At 41.6% G+C, this 25,740-nt stretch overlaps 1 protein-coding gene across 4 annotated transcripts in view; it reads left to right on the plus strand.

Annotated features, from left to right (window-relative positions):
* The first annotated feature begins 1,229 nt into the window (after positions 1–1,229).
* LOC149874580 (arylsulfatase D-like) overlaps positions 1,230–25,740 on the plus strand; it is a 41,777-nt gene continuing 17,266 nt past the window's right edge. For 2 of the 4 annotated variants that reach the window (XM_090064152.1, XM_090064145.1), the window contains exons 1-8: positions 8,517–8,795; positions 9,033–9,139; positions 12,827–12,887; positions 15,543–15,692; positions 17,019–17,140; positions 19,798–19,920; positions 23,765–24,188; positions 24,947–25,083. In XM_090064152.1, coding sequence (XP_089920278.1) covers positions 8,761–8,795; positions 9,033–9,139; positions 12,827–12,887; positions 15,543–15,692; positions 17,019–17,140; positions 19,798–19,920; positions 23,765–24,188; positions 24,947–25,083 — 1,159 coding nt within the window. In that variant the 5' untranslated portion in view covers positions 8,517–8,760. Of the gene's footprint in view, positions 1,248–1,319; positions 1,338–8,516; positions 8,796–9,032; positions 9,140–12,826; positions 12,888–15,542; positions 15,693–17,018; positions 17,141–19,797; positions 19,921–23,764; positions 24,189–24,946; positions 25,084–25,740 lie in introns of those variants that run through there. The other 2 variants (XM_090064169.1, XM_090064162.1) reach the window with 2 other exon arrangements.

The following is a 25,740-nucleotide window of genomic DNA, read 5'->3' on the forward strand; positions in this document are numbered from 1 at the left end:
TTGGGAAGTAAGATGATAGTTACAATCTAGTTCTCCATGGCCAATGCCAAACAGTTTAAACAACATACACAAAAGCATGAATCAAAGGACCAGATGGAGCAAAAAGAAAATGATAGGAAAGCTTCATCTTGACTACAATTAAGATTGAAAAAAAAAGTAAGTACTAACTTTTCGAAGTACTCTAGAAGTTGCACGCTTACTTGGATTGCCTTGAAATTTGCAGTGTCTCATTTTTGTCACTCATTTTGTCAGAGAACCCCAAGATACTACCAGCATTTTTTGCTCCCGTTTAGGGTTTGAACTGTATCTCTTATGGCCCCCAACTGATCTCACTCATTTGACACATGTCCCCGCTAGTGTCTGGCCTTTTGAGGAAGCTGTATTGAAAATGCTGTCAAGGGGAGATTTTACCTACCTAGCATGTTCAAAAGGCGCACCTACCAAGGATGTGGTTTTCTAGTCAGCCTGTTTTCACAAGTCCTGGACTGCTCAAAAAGACATGCTGTGGCCACTGACCCAGAGCTTCCCCCTAGGCACAAGTTGTTTAGTGTTTCCTGATAGAAATCTAGGAATAAGCTGAAGGCATGCTGTTACAGGCAGCCCTTATCACTGTTGTTCCCTTTCAACACCGGAGGAAATGTTTTCTTCTAAGTTATTTTATTTGTTGCTGTACTCAGAGAGCAAATTACAGAACTGATTCCTTGCAAAGAGAGGGAGGGGATAGATTTACAGGGCCACAAGCAGGGAAAAGGAAGGAACGAATATTGGGGAGCAGTAGGTGAGAAGGAATGGGACACTAGGGAAAGAGGGAAGAGTGAGTGGCAGGGTAGGTAAAAGGTAGGGGGGAGCTATCAGGCCCCTATTCTTTATTTATGCGTATGTGTAGGCCAGTGTCTTGGCGAGACTAGAAGGTCCTGAAAGTAGCACAAGTATAAACCTCTGAGTAAATACCAATGAAATGGACTGTGTTGTCAGCTTGGACTCCATTTCCCAGCAGGATCTTAGGAAAGAGGCAGGAAGCCCTGGGGGAAGCTGGGGTTTGGCATGCAAACCAGCTGATGGAAAAAGCGAGTGAGTGAGTGAGGGAGGGAGGCTGCTATTGGTGAGCTGAGGTTCCAGGGCTGCAGCAGGACTGCTCCTGACAGGCGGTAGCAGACAAGACATGCAGGAGAAAACCCGAGCTTGCAGCAGAGCCGATCTGACAGGTCACAGCAGAGGGGACCGAATTGTATAGTCTGGGACGAATGGTAAACAGATGTCCAGGAAATCAGAGTCTGGTTTGAGAGCTCTCAGGGTGGAGAGAAAATTCCAGGCTCCCTTGGCGTGAATATTCCATTGTTAGTGTTTCTTGCTTGTCATTCAGTTATTTGCATCTGATGGGTTTCTACCACTGCATTACTTTTAATCCCATTATGCTTATTCCCAGTGTAAGAACCCTAATGCTTCATCTGCTATGTCTATTCCAGGTGTATGAACCTTAATGCCTCTCTGCCTGTTATGTTACTACCAATGTATGTATTCTGATGTATTTAGTTATGTGTTTATAATCTCCTAAACCCATTGGCCTATGACCGTAACCCCTCAGTACTGCCCCCACCCACACCCCTTATATAAATTCCAGAAATTCCAGAAATTCATCTTTGGCTCCCATGTGGTTTTGGGGTATGCTGCATCAGTAAGGTATACCATAAGAATCAAAGGGGTGAAGGATTAGCTGGATTGGTAGTAGACTATGTAATCCTGATGAAGGGTATGGGGAGGCCTGGAACAAACAAGGGAGGGATCCCTGGCAACTACAGTGGACTGCCCAGGTATTTGTGCTGCTTGGTTTATCTCACCATGGAAAAGTAAGACCTGCCTATAATGTCTACAATAGTAGCAGAGATCAACAAAGAATGGTTCTTAATGCCAATGGCTTCTGAAGGGCCAGTAGTTTAACTGGATAAGAAGGGGAAGGTTAGCTACAAATAACAAGGGAGTTATGCTTTCTGAGGGATGGTGGAGAGAGATTCACCAATCTTCTCCCATACACTTAAAATTATTGTAATTAGTATAGGGGAAAAAGACCTGGGAAGATTTTGGCTCATAGACCAGGTCCCTAATTTCTCCTCCAGCCCTGTCAGCAACTGTCTTTTGGAAATATTTAAAAACATAATTAACATCACAATTCCATGGCAAGAAAGAATATAGAAGGAAGGAGGACCATACAGGAATTACAATGCATCTTCTAACTAGCCACTGAATTATAAACAGAAGAGATATCCTGACAAAACTTCATTAATGCAAATTTTAATTTCCTTGGATGTAGTTCATTCCCTTCCAGAATATTTAGTTCAACAAGACTCAAAAATGTGAAAACAAAGAAGTAGGTTGTTAAGCCAACATCACCTTATATAACCCATCTTTGAGGAATAAGCAGAAAGCATACAAGAGCTAGGACATGTAAGCACAGCAGCATAGAGCTCATTGACTTCATAGATTTCATAGACATTAGGGCTGGAAGGGACCTCAGAAGATCATCGAGTCCAGCCCCCTGCTCCAGGGGCAGGAAGTCAGCTGGAGTCATAGGATCCCAGCAAGAAAAACATCCAGGTTTCTCTTAAAGGCATTCAAAGTTGGTGCTTGAACCACCTCCGGCAGCAGGCCATTCCAGACCTTGGGGGCTTGGACAGTAAAGAAGTTTTCCTTATGTCCAGCCAGAAACGGTCTTGCAGGAGTTTATAACCATTCAACCTTGTCATCCCTTGGGGCGCTCTGGTGAACAAATGTTCCCCCAGGTCCTGGTGAACACCCCTTATAAACTTATAGTTGGCCATCAGGTCGCCCCTGAATCTACGCTTTTCCAAGCTGAAGAGTCTCATGGCTCTCAGCCTCTCATCGTAAGGCCTGTTTTCCTGACTTCTGATCATGTGCATAGGTCTCCTCTGAACTCTCTCAAGTTTCTCCACATCCTTTTTGAATTGTGGAGCCCAAAATTGGACATAGTACTCCAGCTGCGGCCTCACCAAGGCCAAGTACAGTGGGAGAACGATATCCTGGGATTTGCTTGAGAAGCATCTATGGATGCAAGCCAGAATTTTGCTTGCTTTACTGACTGCGCCATCACATTGCAGGCTCATGTTCATCTTCTGGTCAATCCTTATCCCCAAGTCCCTCTTGTCCATAGTGCTAGTCAGCGCAGCACTGCCGAGTCTAAAAGCATGCTGCAGGTTTTTCCTCCCAAGGTGGAGAACCCTTTATTTTTTGGTGTTAAACACCATCAGGTTCTCATCCACCCATTTACTGAGCCTGTCACGGTCAGCCTGGATTATCCCCCTGTCCTCCAGTGTGGATGCTTTACCCCAAAATTTGGTATCATCAGAGAACTTGGCCAGTCCACTTCTGACTCCAATGTCCACATCATTAATGAAGAGGTTGAACAAAATAGGTCCAAGGACAGAGCCTTGAGGGATCCCACTGGTCACATGGCACCATGACAATTGGTTTCCATCAACCACCACCCTCTGGGTCAGACCACAGAGCCAATTTCCCAGCCAGCAGATCATGGTGGACCCGAGGCTGCAGTTAGCCAGTTTTGCCAAATGTGATCATGGGATACTGGATCAAAGGCTTTTTTAAAGTTGAGATATATAACATCAATCTCTTCCCCCTTGTCCAGGTGATAGGTTACCTGGTCATAAAAGGAAATGAGATTGGTGAAGCAAGACCAACCTGCAAGAAACCCATGCTGGCTATCCCTCAGGGTGTTGCCATCGGCCAGTCCATTAAGAATGGCCTCCTTGATGATTTAAGACCTTCAATAGGATAGAGGTCAGGCTGATGGGCCTGTAGTTTGCTGGATCCACTTTCTTCCCTTCCTTGAAGATAGGCACCACATTGGCCTTCTTCCAATCATCGGGCACTTCACCAGAGCACCAGAAGCTTTCGAAGATCCATGCCAGGAGCTGAGCTATGATGCTAGCCAGCTCCTTGGTGTCGGGGCTGGCTGACTTGAAGGTGTCCAGCCTCAAGCTGTTCCTTCACAAGGTCATCATTGATGGAAGGCAAGGAACCACCCTCACTTAGGCGTCCCTGTCCCGGAATGGACAGGGGTGTCCCATGGGACTTGTGAAAGACTGACACAAAGTACCCATTTAGCGAGTTATCTTTTTCCTGGGTGTCGGTCGTCAGTTCTCCCTTTTGGTTTAGCAGAGGTCCAATGTTGCCCTTGCTTTTCCTCCCACTCCTCACATATCTGAAAAAGGACTTTTTATTGTCCTTGATACTTGTAGCCAGTTGGAGTTCCATAGCAGCCTTGTATCTCCTGGTTTGCTCCCCGCAGGTCTGGACCAGTGCAGAGTATTCCTACTTGGAGGTGGATGCCATCTTCCATCCTTTGTAGATCTTTTTAGATGCAGAAGGACCACTAGTTCCCTGGAGAGCCAAGAATAGCCTTAGCTTTTGCATCTAGGATTGCGCCCTTGAGGAGCAACGACTTTTCCTGGACTCCCCTCCCTTTGGGGTCATGGTCCCTTAGAGCCTCACCGACAAGTCTCCTGAGCTTGTCAAAGTCAGCCCTCCTGAAGTCGAGGACCTCTGTACTGCTGACTGACTTGACAGCTTTTTGGCGGATGGTGAAGGTTATCAGCTCATGGTCGTTGTCACCCAGCTTCCCTTTGTTAGGTCACTGATTAGGTCATCCCCAGTTGCCAGTACCTGGTCATTCAGTGCTTTGCCTCTTTTTGGCCCATATACTTCTTGAGTCAGATAGAGCTCATTCATGCATGCGAGGAAGCTTTGCGACCATTCGGATTTGGCTGAGTACTCTTCCCATGAGATGTCAAGGTAATTGAAGTCCCCCATGACAACCATGGACCAGAAGCGTGCAGCCTCAGTCAACTCTCTGGCAAACTTCTGGTCAATCTCTTAATTCTGGGAGGGAGGTCTGTAGTAGACTTCCACCATTGTATCTCCTGTGCCATGTTCCCCATGGATTTTAACCAGAGGGTCTCTAGTCATCCACCCTGGGTGCTGATGGCTTGTAGGAGTGCATAGCTCTCCTTGACATAAAGAGCTACACCTCCACACTTTTTGTCCACTCGATCCCTCCTGTACAGAGTATAACGGTCTATACCCATGGTCCAGTCATGGGTGGAGTCCCACCAGGTCTTTGTTGTCCCTTTGACATCGTAATTATTTGTGTTTCTTAAGGCAACACTTGTCTTCAGGTGAGCTGTAATGAGCAGGCACTACCTGCCCTTGCCCTGAACACTTAAACACAGAGTCTACTCCACAGAAGAAGTACCACATTTGCTAAAGTTTATGACCCTTACACCCTCTTATGAACAGCCTCACTCTTACAAACAAGCTGCCATTTAATACTAAATTTTCATTTGTCCATGATTAAACATACTGATTTCTCTCATATGGATAGGTCTTGCTTGACCAATCTTATTTCCTTTTACAACCAGGTAACCTATTACCTGGACAAGGGGGAAGAGATTGATGTCATAGTTTCATAGTTAGTAGGGTCGGAAAGGACCTGAGCAGATCATCAAGTCCAATCCCCTGCCATGGCAGGAAACCTAAAGTTATATACCTTGACTTTAAAAAAGCCTTTCATCTGGTATCCCATGATCACCTCTTAGCAAAACTAGTCATCTGTGGTCTTGGCCTCACTACGATCTGCTAGCTGGGGGATTGGCTCCGTGGTCAGACCCAGAGTGTGGTGGTTGATGGAAGTCAATCATTGTGGTGCGCTATGACCAGTGGGGTCTCTCAAGGCTCTGTCCTGGAACCTATATTATTCAACATCTTCATTAATGATGTGGGTCAAAAGCAGATTGGCCAAGTTTTCTGATGACACCAAACTTTGGGGTAAAGTGTCCATACCTGAGGATGCTTTACCCCAAAGTGCCTGAGCAGGGTGATCCAGGCTGACCTTGACAGGCTCAGGAAATGGGCAGATGAGAACCTGACGGTGTTTAACGCTGAGAAATGCAAGGTTCTCCACGTTGGGAAGAAAAACCCGCAGCATTCTTATAGGCTCGGCAGTGCTATGCTGACTAGCACTACGGATGAGAGGGAATTGGGGGCCAGGATTTACCACAAGATGAACATGAGCCTGCAGTGTAATGCTGCAGGTAGTAAAGTGAGCAAAATGCTGGCTTTCATCCATAGATGCTTCTCAAGCAAATCCCAGGACATCATTGTCCCATTGTACTTGGCCTTGGTGAGTCCACAGCTGGAGTACTGCATCCAGTTTTGGGCTCCACAATTCAAAAAGGATGTGAAGAAGCTTGAGAGAGTCCAGAGAAGAGCCACGCACAAGATCAGAGGTCAGAAAAACAGTCCTTATGACAAGAGGCTAAGAGCACATGTGTAGGGGGGGAGTTCTCAGCTCTTCAGAGGGTAAAATCTCATCACATCGCACTCACAGCTTTCACAACTGCTCAATTCCTACACCATTGAATACAGCTGCAATACTTGCTGGGGTTGGTTGACCCCGGTACTGTTTCCTGCCATGGCAGGGGGTTGGACTAGATGACCTACTCAGGTCCCTTCTGACCCTAAAAACTATGAAACTTGTCTATGGAGTGTATGACAATTATTAATAACTTAAAAAAAATCCTTTATTTTTTCCTTTACAGAGGTTTAAGTTTTGCTGTATCTGTGCTCTAGAAGGAAAGAACACAGTGTTTTGTTATTATTATTAACTGGCCATAAACAAAATGTAAAGCTTGTTTTCAAAGGTTTTCTGCCTTCCTATCCTTTTCTTGTGTTCAGGCTTAGTCAACCAATCTGAAGGCAAAAGGATTTGAAACTATTTTTTTACATAAAAATCAAAATACAGGTCTATGCCTACAGGTATGATTTAGTATGTGTGACATGATGGATAATGGCAGTGGTTGGTAGACTTGTAGGTGAATAGAATTAAATTATTTTAGAACACATTAATAGGAGACTTGAGTACAAGAAGTAAAAAAAAATGCACACAAATGTACTTGTCACTTGCATTAATCTTTTTAGTTTATTTCATAAAAAAATAATGGAAATCATAGAAATTAAGGACTGGAAGGGACCTCACAAGATCATCAAGTCCAACCCTGCTCCCCCCACCTCTCCCCCGCTCTAGGCAGGAACACTTCTAAGATCAAATGATCCCAGCAAAGTGTCTGTCCAGTCTCCTCTTTGAGACTTTGAAGGTTGGCAGCATGTTAGCCCTTTTCCAGTCTTCTGGGACGTCTCCTGAGCACCACCAATCTTGAAACACCTTTGCCAACTCTCCCCCGCATCCATCCAGTATCTGACCAGATGGGTGACCACCATTTGTATGTAGGAGCACTAACGCAAAGTGCTCATTAAAGAGTTCAGCTTCTCCTGACTGGCTGTTATCAGCTGCCCCATCCCATTCTGCAAAGGCCATACATTTCCCTTGGTCTTCCTCCTGCTCCCTATATACCTAAAGAAGTTGTTATTGCCCTTGATTTCAGTTGTCAAGCTGATTTTGGTTGGTCTTCTTGCCTTCCCTGCAAATACGGGCTACACTTGTGTATTTCTCCTTGGTGGAATACACAAGTATAGTACAAGTTTTAGTACATCATCCTAAACTACTTCCTGATAAATAAACTTGTTGGTCTTAGGGGCATGCTACAGTTAGAATAGCCAGCTTGAAATAAAATAATTCTACAGGATATTGAATTTTCAAAACTTGTCTTGAAATTAGATCATATTACAACATGACCACAAATGTTATATTAAATGACATAATGTGAAATGTAGCTCTTCAGTCAATTGCAGGATCTTTGTGTCATTAATGCTGCATCAGCTAGTTGTGAATAAATCCTAGTGGCTAGTAGGCTTTATCCATGACCATGTGATGCAGTGTCTCCTCACAATCCTGCATCAATGGCAGTGTTGAGCCACCTTGCCCAGAATAAACTCATAAAGAGATAGGTTCATCCAAGTGCTGGCAGTCCTCCAGTGGATTTCCACAATTTTCCAATGAGCCCCAGAAGGAGAAAAAGGTTCACTCACAATTCACTGGGAAAAGAATCATGAAGTACCTGAGCTTATTGTAGCCCAAAAAAACCCTGGGATACAACACCAAAAATCTTAACACCTCATGGCAATGGATAATACAGCACTACTGTTAATACAAGAACTTGAGTTAGAGTGTGGCCACTCTCACCCAAGCCATTGTAAGACAAAAGTCAAAATTTGAGTGTAGATAACTTAAATTAATTCTTTAGTGGAGCTATACCTTTTATGTGCATTGGTCAGGCCAGCACAGACTCAGAACAACCTTTAAAATAATAACAACAAATGCAAACGATCCAAATACATGTTCAGATACACATGTTCATATTTATATTATAATTATATTATAATTATAAATATATATTTTTTAAAACAAAGTGAAAGCTGACTAAGGATTTGTGTATATGTGTGTATATGTGTACACACACACACATACACACACACAAATGTATATGTATTGAAGCCCTTAATCATTAATATAGATGCTTAAAATGCTGAAGTCATTATCACAGATGTTTTCCTCCATTTCCTGAAAAAAAAAATTTGAACTGTGGCTTTGTAAATGTTACTTCTCACTTTTTTTCCCCTGGTTTCCAGGTTGAAATAATGAATGATTTTGAGGAACTGTTTGTTAATGGATTATTATAGTTTCCTTGGAATGTGCTGAGAGCTGACAGAGGACTCTTAATCTATTTTCTGGAATCCAGTGAACAGGCAGAAATTATATTAACTACGCTTGTAATGAAAGACCTACTGTTCAATGATCTGAACCATATGTGAGTCTGAATGCTAAAGTCTGTGCAAACATCAATGGGAGGTGCAGTTTAGGGAATGCTGGCATAACAAACCTATCTAACAGCAAGGGTACGTAGTAAGCTTTCATTAACTTAGTTGCTTGTGTTGTACTGGCAAGGCTAAGCTTTCCCCTGATCCTTTTTGGTTCTGAGCATTGCGCATGAGCAGATAGTGTATACTGCCTCTAGAAACTGATGATAGCCTCTGTACTGTGGCAGGACTCCTTTCACAGAGAAACTTGGAATCAGCTCTGAAACTGAGATCACATCCAATGCATGGATTGCCTACTATGCTAAACTAGCAGAGTGCAACGGGAAACTGCCAGGTACTGTATTTCTTACTTCCTATGCATGGAAATGTACAGAGAATTTTTAATAGGCTTGCAGAAAGGCCTTGTACTGCCCTGGACACAAATAATTGGAAAAAGCTTCTGAAAAGATGCTTGCTATTATAGTGACAGCTGCTATCTGCAAGTATTTCAAGAACATGCCTGTGTTTTGTAAAGTGGGATCCATCAACTGTGGTTGCTTTGAAACTATGAGAACTGCTTTGTGTTGTATGCACCCAGTCTGCCATTAGGAATGTTTTAAAAGCAGCTATTCTAACACATTGAAGTAAGGAGTCATTATCATATAAGAGATTTCCAGGGTTATGTTCAGCTGGGTGCTACTGGTATGTTGTTTGCATGGAAAGGAAAATGCATCTAACAAGGCACAGATTTTGCCTAGGGAGATGCAAGATTTAAGCTGGATGTTTAGGAATATTTTAATGGCAAAGTGGAGAGAAATTTAAACAACGCTATTGGTATAAAAGTAATCTAATGAGATGTTAAAAGTTTATACTCAATAACAATCTTGATTAATAAAACTGCTGATTTTTTTTCTTTAAGAACTGCAGTTAAAAAAGAGATAGTTTCATAGTAGTTAGGGGTTACAAGGGACCTAAACAGATCATCTAGTATGACCCCCAAATTTTCAATTTTACTTTTTTTGTTTAATCATGACTAATCATAATAAAAAAACCTGTTGTATATGAGAAGGTAAGGCCTCAGGGGTTTTGTTCAGTGGGGTGAGGTGTCCTAACCTGTAAATACTTGCAGTCATTTTAACTGACTAGGTTTGATAGACAGGGATTACCAGAGCCTATACTCTTCCCACACGCTATTTCCACCTACACTAGAGAAGGAATCTGAAGAGAGTGAACCTATATAAAAGTAGTATATTTGTTAATATATTGTTTTAGGCCTCTCCAGGAAAGACTTCTGGTGTTCATTCTTGTATTTCAAATAAAGGTAACATTGATGTTTAGCTCAGGAATGACGAGCAAACAATGCATTATAATTTTAACTGATTTTCAACAATGCTGAGAGACCCTGCAACTCCCACTAACTTCTGTGGATAGTGGGATTACCTAGAATCTCTGAAAAATTCCACCATAGGAGAGATCTGAAAAAAGCAGGATTCTTTTATAGTTTCATAGTTTCTAGGGTCGGAAGGGACCTGAGCAGATCATCAAGTCCGACCCCCTGCCATGGCAGGAAAGAGTACTGTTGGTCAAACGACCCCAGCAAGGTGTACATCTAGCCTCCTCTTAAACACCCCCAGGGTAGGAGCCTGCACCACTTCTCTTGGAAATTGGTTCCAGACCCTAGCCGCCCTGACAGTGAAATAGCGCTTCCTGATATCTAGCCTAATTTTCTGCTTCCTCATACAGTATGTAGCTAAATTTGGGTCTGCACAAACACTGACTGGGGGCAGTAAAGGTCCAATAAACATTTGCTTTTTGGACACCATTTGAAAAGTTACTGTCGGTTTCTTGTGTGTATAGGCTGTGGGGTACCAGAATCAGATCCATTCTAAATCCCTAATTGTAAAAAATGCAATTTTTCTGCAAAGGTTTGTAATCCTGGTAAATTAGACTTTCTTTATTATTGAGAAATTATTACCAGTATCTACACAGAATCAAGTATTATAAGCATTTCCAGCTCATGTAGGTATTAAACTAAACTGCAGAACATGGCAGTTAGATTATTAAACAAACAAAACCCACAGTACTGGGATATTTGGGTTATATTCAAAGCTGTATTAGTGATCATTGAATAAGCTTTGATAAGCCCATTCAAAAGCTGTGAACCAAGGTCATTTTGGTCTCTCTTTTCATCCTTTGTAACTACAGCTTCTTGTTTTAAATGCATGCCAACTGGAAAGCAGTAGGAGTGATAACTCTTACTTAGCAGGCATATAAAAATATGTAAAAGAACAAAGGTAAAATCCACAGATAAGAGCGGTCCAGAAACAATGTCAGGAAAATCTGACATTTTTTCCAACAGGAAATAAGAGGTATGTTACAGCAACACAATGCACAGCAAAATACAAAATCAGAAAGATGCATGGACTACGCATTCAAAGTACAAGGAGAGTCAAATTGTCAGCGTTTCTGTAAAAATGATATCAGCAACAAGGGTCTGTGAACATGAATGTGAGAGTGCTTTTAGTGTCTCTAAAAACATCCTGAACTGTTAAAAAACAGCATTTTGGTGATGACTGTGAACAGCAATTATTTCTGTTATTACAGGGAGTAAGTCTTACCAAGGATGAAACTGTAAGTAGATCTGTGGGATTCCTTAGTTAAGAAAACCGCCCTTAACTAAATATAAATATCTGTTGGACATGGTTGAAAGGCAGAGGAAAAGGAAGAAGGAATTTCTGTCTAAAAGTTAGTGCAGAGACAAAGAAAGCATGTCACATTTTAATTTTTATCATATTAATGGAATATCATGCAAGTTATTGATTCCAGGTGCCATTCCAGTTGATTCCAGTTGTACTTTCTGGTTACTGTGGACTTGCATGACAGTTTCATCATACCTGATTCAATGACTTAAAAATAAATAAATCAAAGAACCAGGTCCAGAAAAAATAATTATTAGATACACGTGAATAATCAATCCCTTCATTTGCTAACCAAATCAAAATATTTAGGGGGAAGGGTCATTTTGGTTTGACCCAAAATATTTTTTTCACTTTGCCCAGTGAAGTGAAAAATGTGAACAATCATTCTGTTTTAGTAGGATGCATTTCCTTGCACAATTTAAAAGTAGCTAATTTTTAAAGTGACATATTAGTTCAAAATGATTTGCTTACAAATGTTGAAATGAAGAATGTGACTTTTTTGCCTGAGAGATTGTAGTATAAAATTTGTTGGTCAGCCTGAGTAGGCATTTTTCAGGAGGGAGAAAAAGTTACACCTTAAAAATGTTGCCCACCCCTATGTTTCACTCTTTGAGCTCAAGCAGATAGCTAGCTTTGGGTGGTCATGTGAGTAATGCCCTTTAGGAAAACAAATGAATGGCAAAGTCTAGTACAATCCTGCTTAATATATAAAGAGTATACATAGAGTCCCCAATAGGTATCAAACAACAGTATACAGCATTTTTGCCCATTGTTTCATGTTCCTTTTTAGACAGTCCTCTGTCCAAAGTGCTCTCCTAGCTTTTCCTCAGGGGCATGTTATCATCTCTTGGTCTGGTTATGTCCTTGGTTTTCTGCAGCCTTGTCTACAGATACTGTCTCATGCACAGAGAAAGAAACGCTACTGCAACCAAATTAATTCTTTCACCTAAGCCCCAGTACAACAACATGTTACTCTCTCTACCTTCTCCATCTGCTTGTTTACTTTTTATTATCTAAAAGTAAATACTCCTGAGGGGTGGACACATCCCACCTTCACTCTTAAGAATAGGAAAACTACTGTGAAAGCTAATAGAAGAGCAGGAACTGTCAGTGATATCAGAGTATGGTGACCTGCTCTTAGACCTTGATTCCTTTTTGATTTTTTTATTGTGATTGCTCTTCTTCATTTTGAATCTGATCTGAAGCCCACAGAAATCAGTTAAATTGATTCCATTCATTGGACTTTGGATCAAAACATTAATCTTTTTATTTAATTCAATTTTTATTATAATGCTTGCAAATTATATTTAAAACTAAGACTACTGTTTCTGGTTGTTTTACAGAATCCTTACCACAACAAAGAGGCTGGTCAATCAAAATCATGCAGCAACAAACATTTTACTGGTAAAATAAATTATTTTCTGGGATTAATTACTGTTTATCTTCACTTGTGAGTTGTTAGTTTAATAGTGGTACACTAAAATCTACAATGTTATAATGAATACAACAGAATATTGGAAGAGTATAAAATAATAACAAGCTTTGATGGAATCAGTGGTGGATTAAGTTACACTAGGACCCTGGGCAAACAGAAAATTGGAGGCCCCTCATACCCCATTATAAACATGAGTGTATCAAAATGCATTAATAAATAGACCCATTAAATGTTTACATGATGCATTAATAAATAAAGCACAACACATAATGTCAGAATTAACTACTCAGTTTTGCCACACACAAAACTGAGTAAAACAGCTGTCTTGGGAAAATGACTCAAGTGTATGAGATCACCATAAATGTATAACAACACAAAAGGAAAGATGTTTAGGTTTAGTGCTCATGTAGACTCTTGTTTAACTCTTTTTTCAAATATACATTCTACATTGTAGCTACACTATGGTAAACTACTACAAGAAAAATACAGGCCACACCTACAGCCTTGACTACAAGTCTAAGATTACCATTAGTAATTCTTGCAATTAAAATAAAGCAGTAGGCCTACACAATGCATCTCAATGTTTTGTTTTGTTTTTACCTTTCTTGAAACATTAAACATGTGCTAAACTCCATGTGCTGTACTATACAGCTGTCTCTTTTAAAGCACCCATATTTTAATGTTACCGTCACATAATTATGTAACCAAAATGATATATTGTATACATGAACACATCTCTCCCTCTCTATATACCTGTATCGCTCTCTGTATAGGTATCTGCATAGATGTATACATGTATACATACACACACACACACACACACAATCTTTCTGTATATAATGTATCTCTCTAGACAGACAGACATACAGACAAACAGAAAAATCTATATCTAATCACCCTCTGGAAGAGCTCACACTTATCTACAGGAGCTGCCATCACTTGGGAGAAATGTAGACCTCTCTCTATCAGCAGCCTTATTTGGGGTCCAGAACTGCAGGCAGTATCCCAGAGACAGGGGAATTTCCCTTCTTGGCAGCAGGACTAAAGCACCATTCACTGGCCCACCACACACACACACACACACACACACACACACACACACACACACACACACACACACACACACACACACACACACACACATCCTCTACAAGCGACACGACAGCCCATCCCAAGCCACCTGCCTGCCCTGTGACCTGACCTTCGGGAGGGAGGGAAGGAGGGAGGGAAGCATTGGACTCCTTGCAGGCATAGGGATGAGAGAGAGACAGCCCAGCTGGGCAGCGAGCAGCAGGGTCAGTGGGGATCCTCACTGCCGCCTCATCCCGACTATCCCCACAGAGCAGTTGGACAAGTTTCCAGCTGCTGCTTCCCACTGGTGCTCATGCAGTTAATGCATGATGGAGCTTCAATGCTTTGCTGGACTTTCCCCTACAGGCTGGGGAGCATGGCAGGCTCTGGCCCTGGCCCCTACCTCTGCTCCCAAGGTGCCCCTGATTGTCAACTTATCTTCTGGTTGTTTCCAAACTTCCCAGAAGATTTCTAACATGCAAAGTTTAGAGTAAAAGTGGAATTCTTTTTAAAGTTTTATTGCAGGGGTCAACAACTTTTTCCAGTGGCAAGCCAGAATGACCCAGCTTGGGTCCCAGGTAGCTCTGCACTAGTTCACTGCACTTCACTAGTTCTCCTTGTGGCATAGGAAGACCTCCCTCTTCCCCAAAGCCTCCACCATGTAGTTTTGGCATGGTGCAAACAGAGCCCCCATACCACCAAATAGTGTCTTTGCTACAGTTCTAAGGGCTGGATACAATGGCTCCATGGGCCGTAGGTTGCCAATCCCTATTTTCTCTCATAAAATATAATTTGCTTTACCAGTGTTGACACTTACCAGCTCATATCAAAGAACACATTTATGCTAAATCAGATTGGTGTTTTGTTTTGTTTGTCATGTATTTACTTCTATAAGGACTTAAATTGTCAGCTATTGTTACTATGGTCCAAATGCGAAAGTCAACAGGTAGTTTCTATAACAAATTGGGAGACATAAAAGCATAACGTTATAGCTCAAGACTGTGCTTTTTTCCACAAAGAATCATTAATTAAGACCAGGAATAACTGCATAGCCCACTGACCTACTATTACAAGTTAAGTTCTGCTAAACTTCTGTTTCTTCCTAAGATGGGTTCCTGCTCTCTTGTTGCTAGAAGGTATTAGGTGCACAGAAATGAAGGGAAAATGGAACAAAACTATCTGCAGTATAACTGATAGATTCAACCACATCAGCTGTCTTTACCTAAACTTGTATGCTGAAGACAGTGGAAGTATTTGTCACTTCTAACTGTTCAAATAATTTTAAAAAACAGGTTGTTTTATTATTAAAGCAGGTATTAAAATAGTTTGAGTTTCACTGAAGGCTCCCACATGGCCACAGGCAATCCTTATATATGTTTACTTACAACACAATGATTTTGTTTTGTGCTGCTAGCTCTTCATGACATTTTTAGCTCTCAGTTTTTCATTGGCTTTGAGACACTTCGATTTCACTTCATGTGTTTCCTGTGGATGATACTAAAATATTTAAATGTCTGTCCATCTATACTGAACTGTTATTCTTTGTATTTCAGGATCGCTGTAACCATCAAGCTGGTTTTGTGCCTGTTCCTATGGCTCCCTGGATCACAAGCTTCAGTTAGCTTTAAGCCCAACATAGTGCTGATACTGGCTGATGATCTTGGTATTGGAGATATAGGCTGCTATGGTAATGATACCATAAGGTAATGAATTTGAGTAAACTAGCATATTAATTTACCTTTTAATTTAAGATTGGCATGTTCTGCCCTAAGTGAAGCCACTGAGAAGGGTGCTGTGTTCAGCTTGTGGCAGGTTCATGCCCCAGGCCATGAATCCCCCTGCTGGTCATGTGACTCTTGCCCAGCTCAATCTCTATTACAACCATCCCTTAATTGCTCTCCTGCCGTGCCTTGTTCTTACTGGAGGTTGAATAACAGAGGTTGCCCATGTGCCTTGGAGTGAGCCATAGTCCACTTTTGATATCGCTGGGTCTCTCCTGGACCTCCAACCACTTTGATCCAACCGTTAAGCTCAACAGACCCTCTCAGCTGATCTGTGCCACTGTAGGACCCCTGCAGCTTTGAAGGCTCCATGCATATCTATGCCCCTCCAGAACACCTGTAGCCTTAAGTATTCAATGCATGGCTTTATTTCCTCCCCTACATCATGCCCAAGCCTCACAGCTGTTCTTTCTCTTTGATTTTAACTCTTTATACACTTGGCCCCCTTGAGCCCTCAGACCCCCTGGTTCCTTATGCGGTCCCTCCTCTGGGATCTTGGACCCCTAGTCACATACAAAGCCTCTCCTCTGGGCTCTCTAGTCCGGCTTAACCAGCTCTGAGCTGCAGATCCTCTGACCCAGCCCAGCCTTTCCCTGAGCTCTTGAACCTTCTGGTTTGGGTCTCAGCCTTTTACTAGGATGCAGGACTCCACTAATGTACAGATATATAATGGTGTTTCATTTTAATCATGGAAAAATGTGGGTTTGGATTACTTTTTTTTAAATCTGAAAATTGGGTGTTTGATGGGGGGAGGAATGATTGTTTTTATCAGAGAAAACCAGGATCTCTGGTCATAAGAAAGTGCTAACAGTCAACCTAAAAGTCAGTTAAGGCTCCCTGACAGTGACTTGGGTTTTACATATGCAGAACCAATTGGCTGTCTCAAAAACTATTGCACATTTTGAACACTTTTACTATTATTGGTTGTACATTTTACAAGAATTGAAATTATTGTACAAACATGATAATTACTGTATAACTGGCAACACTGTTATGCAGGCTCTGGGCTTATATAACTCAAGTCTCAGTCCTCTTCTAACCAGGTGAGTCCCTCATTAGCTCCCCTCTACTACCTGCAAGCAGCCTCTCATTCTCCCTTTCTCCAGGTTAAATATACATGGTTTCTTCAGTCTTTCCTCATGTGGTTTCCATTCTAACCTTTTTATCTCCATCACTTACCTCTGAATTCTTTCTGGTTTCTCTCTATCCTTCTTCAAATACAGTGATCCAAACTGATTGTTTTTTTAGGACTCCTAATATTGACCGTCTAGCAAAGGAAGGAATAAAACTGACTCAGCACATTGCTGCGGCTCCACTTTGCACCCCAAGCAGAGCAGCCTTCTTGACTGGCAGATACCCCGTCAGATCAGGTCTGGATCTATTTAAGAGTATAGTGTTCTCTTAACAAAGGAATGTAGTTAAGCATTTTCCTTATGTTGTTACAAGAAACCCTTCTTCCCATTTTCTACATGACAACAATTGTATATTAATAATAGGAAAAAAGGCTATGAAGTACAAACAGATGAGAACAGCAACCATATTAAGTCCATTTAGTCACTCCCAGTACCCCTCCACATAAACCATACTACTTTGGGGCTTCCTAGATATTTACGAGGTGTAGCTGACCAATAAGGAGAAGAGCAGGGTAGGAAAGCAGTAACAATTCTTATCAACATGTTCCCCCCACCCCCAACTGTATGTTTTGTTCCACTAAAGGATATGGAATAATGCTGCTCTGTTATATTATTTAAGTAGTGATGTCCTTAATTTTAAGTAGTTACAATACCATTATGAAGTACAGACAGTTGATAGCACAATACACACATGGCAAAAGATTTCTTAAATGTGTTTTACTGAAAGGTACTAAAAAATATCTGGGGTAGTATTACTTACCTGTCAACAGAGGGTAAGTGAATGTTCAGAAATGTTTGGACTTATTTATTCCCTCCACTTAGGAGACAGAATGGCAAGAATGCTTTCTGTAGCTGTATCTTAGAATTCACCCATTACACAAAATAATCAGTTGACATTTACATCATCTGCTTAGGTTCCATCACTTGAGAAAAAGCCATCCTGACAAACTCAGTCCCCGGAATGAAACAAAATGGAAACTAAATATTTATACAAGCTTCTATCCATAATTCTCTAGTCAGTCCTTTGTAAATTATAACAATACAGAACACCCCAAGGGTCTGAAACTGATGTGTTGGCCTAGTTCTATCCTGAGAATTCCCAGTGAGATCACTTGGAGATGTGCACACAGAATTGTGCATTTGTCTTGGCACAGTGCCCACATACCATGGATGCTACTGTACAATATAAATTACCTTTAAAATATTGTCTCTTTTCAGACTTACAGAAAATTGATATTTGAGTTGCATTCCCTGTGTATTTACATATTTGCTCTCTCACCACAAAACATTCACTTTGGTTGACAGACTTCAGTAAAATGTTTTGGCTTTTTACTTTGGTAAAAAAAAAACAGAACAAAAAACAACTTCCAACTTCACTGCAATAATTATCCTGGTTTTCTCTAATTAATACTCCTCGCCCCCCTCCTCCCCCCCCCCCCCATTTTCAGATTTAAAAAGCAGGCCAAAAATTGGGGATTTTTTTTCTCAGAGAAAACCAGAATCCCTGTTGATTATTCATAGACACATTATACAAGAAAATTTGATGTGAATAAAATTCCATGGAACTAGTGCTTATGTACAGGGGCCAAGGCCCAAGCACATAAATATTGTTTTTTCCATTGGCCAACTTTGGTGTAACCTGGGGAAGGGGTTTTCAACCTGAAAGCTTGCTAAGATATATTTCTGTAACTATTCAGTTGGTCTGCTAAAAGATACCAGATTGGATTGACCCAAATGACCTTGTCTGCCAGTACCATATCCTTAGACGAACACCCCTAGCATCTGACCAGAAGGACACAGGGCCCTGGGCACATCTAAGCCCCTAGGCTGGGGCCAGCAAGCAGAGTTCTCTGGCAGCTGCTAGAGAAGAAGCTCCTGCAGGACAGGAAAGAAAGGCTCTGTGACACTTTGGCTGCCTGAGATGCTACTGTGCTGCTCACTACGTTATTTTATTACCTGTTGTCATTTAAAGTGGTGGTCTGACCTGAGGCTGTAGGGGAGCAGGAGATCTCATTGGAGCACAGTACCATGTTGTGTAGAGGCCCCAGTGCCAGTGAGGATGCGTCTTATCACACATACAGTGTCACCCGTGTCACGAGTTTTGCTTGTCAGCAGCCTGAAGTAGTTTCCCAGAAACTGCTGCACCTATCTCCTTAAAACCTGGCAGGTTTCACGGCCTCAGCAGGAGCTACCCTGCCTGTTTCATATGAATCAGGCAAGAAATGACAAAGTTATAGAAAGTTTCATGCTTCCCCAAATGGAACAGTGGTTTCAAAATGAAACAAAACTCAAACTGAAACACTGTCCCATCAAAACAGTAGAACGGAAGTCAAAACTAAATGGTGCTGTTCTGCACAGCCCTAATGATTTGTCCCCATAGGTCCATTTAACAAACCAGAAACCAAAGGAAAAATCATTAAAAAAAAAAACTTCCCTCACTCCTGGGGCTATTTCCATACAGTCTCTCTCTCTCTCTCTCTCAGGCAGGGACAATCTGGGTTCCTTATCAAGCATGGCTCTACTACTTCTCTCCCCCTGCTGGCTATCTTTTATCCAGCCCAGCCGCTCCCTCCTTCCAGTCATGTAGCCTGCTCAGCCACACCTGGCCCTTGCAGAGCCAAAAGATCCTTGTCTTAAAGGGGACAGGCCTTTTTTTTTCATTCTTTGCAACATGAACTCATCTCCCTGTTACACCAGCAAATTAATCACTTATTAAAAAATGTTAACACAGTGGAAGAACATAGCAGGTGGGTTAGCAAGTCTGACAAGTTTCAACTGTGAAGATAAGTGAGTTCAAGTGTTATAATATAAAAATGGCCCTAACTATAAGGTTAGAGTTGAATACAAGCATTCTTGTTACTTTTTTAGTACTGTTTTAAATGCATATATTTTAGGTATGGATTCCACTAGCGAATTCCGTGTTATTCAGTGGAATGCCGGTTCAGGAGGCCTCCCTCCAAATGAAACCACATTTGCCAAGATATTGCAGAAGCAAGGTTATATCACTGGACTCATAGGTATGTAAAGGCTCAATAGCATCTGCATAAAAAGAATTTCACCTGAACACCTATTTTTGAGTTTCATTTACTTGGAGATTGATCTGTAGCTGTAATGTTTCCTTTCATGGGTATATCATGTAAGTAACACTTCTAAGCCAAAGAAAGTACTCTATGCAGAGAGATTCAGTCAGCTGGGGAAAATAAATAACATGATTGGCCTTTAGTTAGAACTGTATCAAAACAAGCTACAAGTAGGGATTAAAAATCTAACTGCCTATACCATTATATGGATCTTACCAGCTTCCTATAGTACCAGGATTCTCAAAATAGATTATACACAAAGAAACATTTTGCATGTGCATATTCAGCTTTTAGACGCTGCATGTCAGGTCCTTTGTTGGCACTATGATGTAGCAGACATTAAAATCAATGGAGCTGGGCTATTGCATACCATCAGGGGTTTGGCTCTTCAAATATAGTGCCTTCTGTGCACCTGTTCTCTGCCTGACTCCTTGGTGTCCCCCATTAGCCCAGGGGCTTGTCATGCCTTGCCCCATCCTCTACCACAAATTGGGACAAAGGAAGCTTATGGCGTCAGACAGGACCCTGGAATAAAAAAAAGAGCATGCTTGTCTTTTCTCAAGGCAATTGCTTTATTAAGAAGGAAGTTCAACATAAGTTTAACTAGCATTCAGATCAGGCAATAGAAATGCAAAAACATACTCATGCCTGGGTGGATGGGTGTAAGCAGGACCCCAAAAACTCTAAGCTTTTGTTCAATTTTTCCAACAGCTCAGGTCCATGATTCTTCTCTTCCCGCAGTCACATACGTATACATACACACACACACACACACACACACACACACACACACACTTATTAGCAACATACATCCATTTACAACTTAATTATGTATAATTTAATAAAAGGGATTGATGATGAAGACTCCCTCCCCAGCTAAATGCAGAATTTCTGATAAATACTTAAGAACTGTTTAACTAAGATGGTCTCAGATGTTACCAGTTAAGTTTTGACTCTTGACATTGAGTCTGTTCTACATGGTAATAGGTTTTAATTGCCTTGTTTGTGTGACTACAGTCAAAGCACTTAAGTCGGTACTTCCTTGTTTACATTGGGAAGACTCTGGCCTTGTAAGCCTGTCTCTCTACCAGGTTACAAGTTCATTCAAACATTTCTATAATGGAAGATGTATACTAGATGGAGGCACTTATTCTGAGGCCTCTAATGTATTCCTTACATCCCCCAGACCTCACTTTAGGATATTCAGAAGCTAGAACATATCATACTATACACATGCACAATTTTTTGATACATTCACATAGTACATCTTATACTACAGGATGAAGGAAGATGTTCATTTTATTTATAGGTATCTAATAATACCACAACATAGTCACACAGGTTACTTGCGGAAACAATTTTCCTCCTTTCCGTCATGATTAGGGTTACCATATGCCCAAGTTCTCCCAGATGTCCTTTTTTTGATCCCTTGTCCTCCATCTGAGTGGGTTTATAAAATGCAAGCAAATGTCTGCGATTTTGCCCTTCCTCCACTTTTCCCCAGCACTTGCTGTTTGGCTGCTTGGGGCTCGGAGTAGTGAGGGAAGGTGATTGGCTTTTGGGGGATCATGTGCTCTGTGCATAGGCCCTGGCAGCTGCTTGCAGGTAAAAGAGAGAAACAGAGAGAGTACGCATGTGAGCTACATGGGTAGCAGGGTTGGGGGCAGGGCAAGGGTTGGTGGGTTGGGTGTGAGAGGCACTGGCAGGACTGGGGGCAGAAGGGAGCTGTAGATTGGGAGTGAGGGGCACAGGCAGGGCTGTGGGGAGGGATACAGTGGGTCAGGAGTGAGAGGCAGAAGCAGGGCTTGGGAGGGGGTCTTAGGAATGAGGGGCAAAGGCAGGGCATGGGCATATCGCTGCCCCCCCATTATGTACCCCTTCCCCTTCTCTTCCCCCCACAGCTGTCCTCTTTTGATATGGGAAATATGGTAATACTAATCATGATGCAGTTTTTAAATTCTCCTAAAATATTCCATTAAGAGAACTTTTAGAAGGACTCACCAGTCTGAAATAGGTACCTAAATTCGGGCATCCCACTGATGACCTATATAACATGTACACATGCAAACTAAAAAGATTCATTACTACACATTATAGTAATGTATGTGCATCTACAAATTGATTTCTCTTCGTTCAAATTAGACAATAAAGATGAAAGGATAATATTAAAAATGTGACCTATTAAGGCTTCAGAAAACAGGAAAGCCAAGAATAATGTTCTAATGGCTTTAAAATAATCATCAACATTACATTTGAATCTTTCTATTTCACTTTGGCCTTAGCATTTAGTCACTGAAAAAAGACCCTTTTTTTGTATTTTACCATAAAGCTTATCCCTCGCGGACACCACGGCTTGTCAAAGAGTACTACATTTCAACTTCCTACATTTGAATCCTAACATAGACATCAAAAATATCACATAAGTAAGAAAGACTGTCTGTCTTGGTTGACAAGAGTCTCAGAGGTGATGAAGTGTCCTGGTAATAAAGAGCAACATTAAAGACTATGACAGTACCTATCTGCCCCCAAACACTTAGGCTGGCACTAAATTAACTCACTGTTCCTTTTAGGATGCGTATCAGATCTGAATAACTCAGAATTGCCTCATTGAACATTTTGCTCTCTTTTCTAAAAATTCAATCCAGTTTAATGGTAACGTATATATGCAGCTATTAATTATCAGTGATATGATATGAGAACGATTTTATTATGAAAATGTGTGATGAGTTATCTTTTATTTATAGATAGTTATTTCATACATGACAAAATTATTTTTCTTGTTTACACCCTTTCCATTTTCTCATAGCTTGGAGGATGGAGGAAATGGTTTTGTTCTATGTGGCTTGAAATTTTGGGAGGAATAGGCATGCATGGAAGGATCCAGGATTTTTCTAAAGTGGGATGTGAGAGATGAAGCAAGGCATGGCTAGAGCCCTTGTGCTGATGGGGAGCACCAAAGTGTTGGGCAGGGGCCAGGTGCACAAAAAGCCTGCCTGCCGTACCTGGCTGATTCAGGGGCAGAGGGAGCTCTGAAGCTGCTCCTTCCTTTATCCTTCTAGATGCTTGGAAATGGCTTTACAGGGTGCCAGGATTGGCTGGGGACAGCAGCAGTGGTAAACAGGATCCTTTTTCCAGCACCTGCTCCCTGCTGTTTCCCACCAACTCCCTCCTACCCATTCTTCACTGGCCAAGAGCAGGCACTGGAAGAAGGAATTGGTATGCCACTGCCACTGTCCCTAGCCAAGCTCTGCACTCTGTGCAACTGCTCCCTTCAACTCATGGCTGAAGCAGGACAGGAAGAGGTATAGCAGCAGAGTTTTTGCCTGGCCAGCTATGTGATGTCCAGAGCAGCACTGGATAAAAGTGTTTATCACAGCTGCTCAATCAGTCATGACTACTATTTCACTGCCCCACAAAGGTGGTGTTCAGAACTACTGTTCCAGTTGTGTCCCTCTGCCCTCTCAATTACACTACTGGAGGTAGGTGCAGTTCTGGGGCTTCCTCCATATCTGCATCAGCTGGAGACCGTGGCATCAGTGTACACATTCCTTCTTCCCCTCCTGTTCCCAGCCAGCAGATGCAGAAGAAACCTGCTCACTGCTACTGCCGTTCTCTGCTACGCCTGGCACCTCGTGCAACTATATAGTGGAAGTAAAGCAGGGCAGTAGGACCTTCTCAGAGTAGAGAAAAAGTAATGTGATTGGATAAATGGTATATAGATGGAAAAGCACATTTTTAAAATATTGCAACCTTTTACCTGTTTAAAACTTTGTATTTTCAGGAAAGTGGCATCAAGGTATTAACTGTGAATCCCGCAACGACCATTGCCATCACCCTTTAAACCATGGGTTTGATTATTTTTATGGTATGCCTTTTAGTCTAATGAATGACTGTCACATAACAAAACCTCCAGAGAAGGACAGAGCCTTGAGATCCAAACTTTGGCTTCTTACTCAGATACTTAGCCTTGCTGTACTCACACTTGTTGTAGGAAAACTTACTGGCTTGGTCTCAGTCAGCTGGAAAATAATGATCTGCTTTGCTTGGTTTGATTTCTTGTTCTTCATGTCCTGGTTCTCAATGTATGGATTCACAAGATACTGGGACTGTATTATGATGAGAAACCATGAAATTACAGAACAGCCAATGGTGTTAGAAAGAACCGCATCTACTTTATTGAAAGAGGCTGTCTCCTTTATTGAAAGGTAAAATACATTCCATTTTGCACATATTTGCATTGCAATTTATTAATCAATTACTACATTCTAAACAAATTATTTACCAGCATAAAGCCCTCTATACACTGTTAATAAAAAATGTAATTAGTCTAAAAGGGCTATCCAGAGGCCTCCTTTATAATTTGCTGTTTTCAGGAGTAAAATATTCATGTTTTAGACTAAAACATGTCTAGACTATCTATAAGGATACATTTGATTCTGAGAAGCAGGATAAATTTTGAATGACTTTTACTCATTTGAGCTACTGATCCATACTGGTGCCTCAACATTTTCCTCCTCTTCTTCCTCACCCCACCATCCCAGTCACTGCAACAAAGAAATGAAGTCTTGAGGTCCAGATTCTCGGTTAATGTACAGTGACTTAGACCCTTTGAGTTCAGTAGAACTATTTTGATTTACACTAGCTGAGAATGCTCTCTCCACTACCTAACATTGCCACTCAAGACTGGACAATAAAAAGGGGAGTATGTTAAAAATTCAAACTCAAGTTCAATTTTATGGGACAAAACAAATTTGCTGGATTCTGGTACTTTACAGAATGTAAATGATTTGGGGATGAGTTGCTGGAATGTTAATGCAACTAATAGTGCAAATTCTATTAACAAAAGAGTGTGCTTCAATATGTATGACTAAAAGCTTTCTTTATAAACAAATAATATATGTATTATGTGTGTTTGTTGGGCTGGTTGTTTTTATTCATTTATTGTTTTGTTTTTTCTTTAAAGAAACAAGCACAGACCATTCCTCCTCTTTGTTTCCCTTTTACATGTCCATACCCCACTTATCACCACAGAGAGGTTTCTTGGGAAGAGTAGACATGGTTTATATGGAGATAATGTAGAGGAGATGGACTGGATGGTAGGTAAGTTGACTGAGCACAGATGTCTTACTTTAAGTTAGCCAGATGATTTAGTTATGATTTAGTTATGATGATTTAATCAAGGATCATCCTGCCTTGAGCAGGAGGCTAGTTTAGATGACCTCATGAATTCCCTTCCAGCCCTAATTTTCTACAATCCCTATAACCATTTATGATGTAAATCCAAATGTGGAACAACAAATCAGGTCCTCTTAGAGTTGAAAACTTTAGAAAAAGCAAGGAAATGAAAACTGTCCAAAGGCAGGAAACATAAGTCATATGAGGAAGTTCACTTTTCAGACAAAAAAGGCAACCCAATCCCTGCAGTGGCCCATGCTAATAGCCAGGGGGTTCTAGAGCATGCCTCCCAGGGAGGGTAAGCTGAAACTGTGTGTCCCCCCCACCCCCACACAATCCCACACAGGTGGGATTGGGACTGGAATCTCCTAGATATGCCCCCTTCTCAGCCTCCCAGCTGGCTGAGACAGTGGGGAAGAAAAGCCTGCGCCTGGGCTTGGCTCTGTCCCCAGAGCTGGAAGCCAGGAGTCACACCCACTCCTCAGACTCCAGGCTTAATGCGAGGAAAGCCCACAGAAGGTCCTGGCTCCATCTCCTCCTGGAGCTGGGAGTAGGGCTGGAGTCCCCTAGTCACGCCCTCTT

This window comes from Crocodylus siamensis, chromosome 1 (genome assembly GCF_052110815.1).
Source record: "Crocodylus siamensis isolate JL-2025a chromosome 1, ASM5211081v1, whole genome shotgun sequence".
Taxonomy (NCBI): Eukaryota; Metazoa; Chordata; order Crocodylia; family Crocodylidae; genus Crocodylus; species Crocodylus siamensis.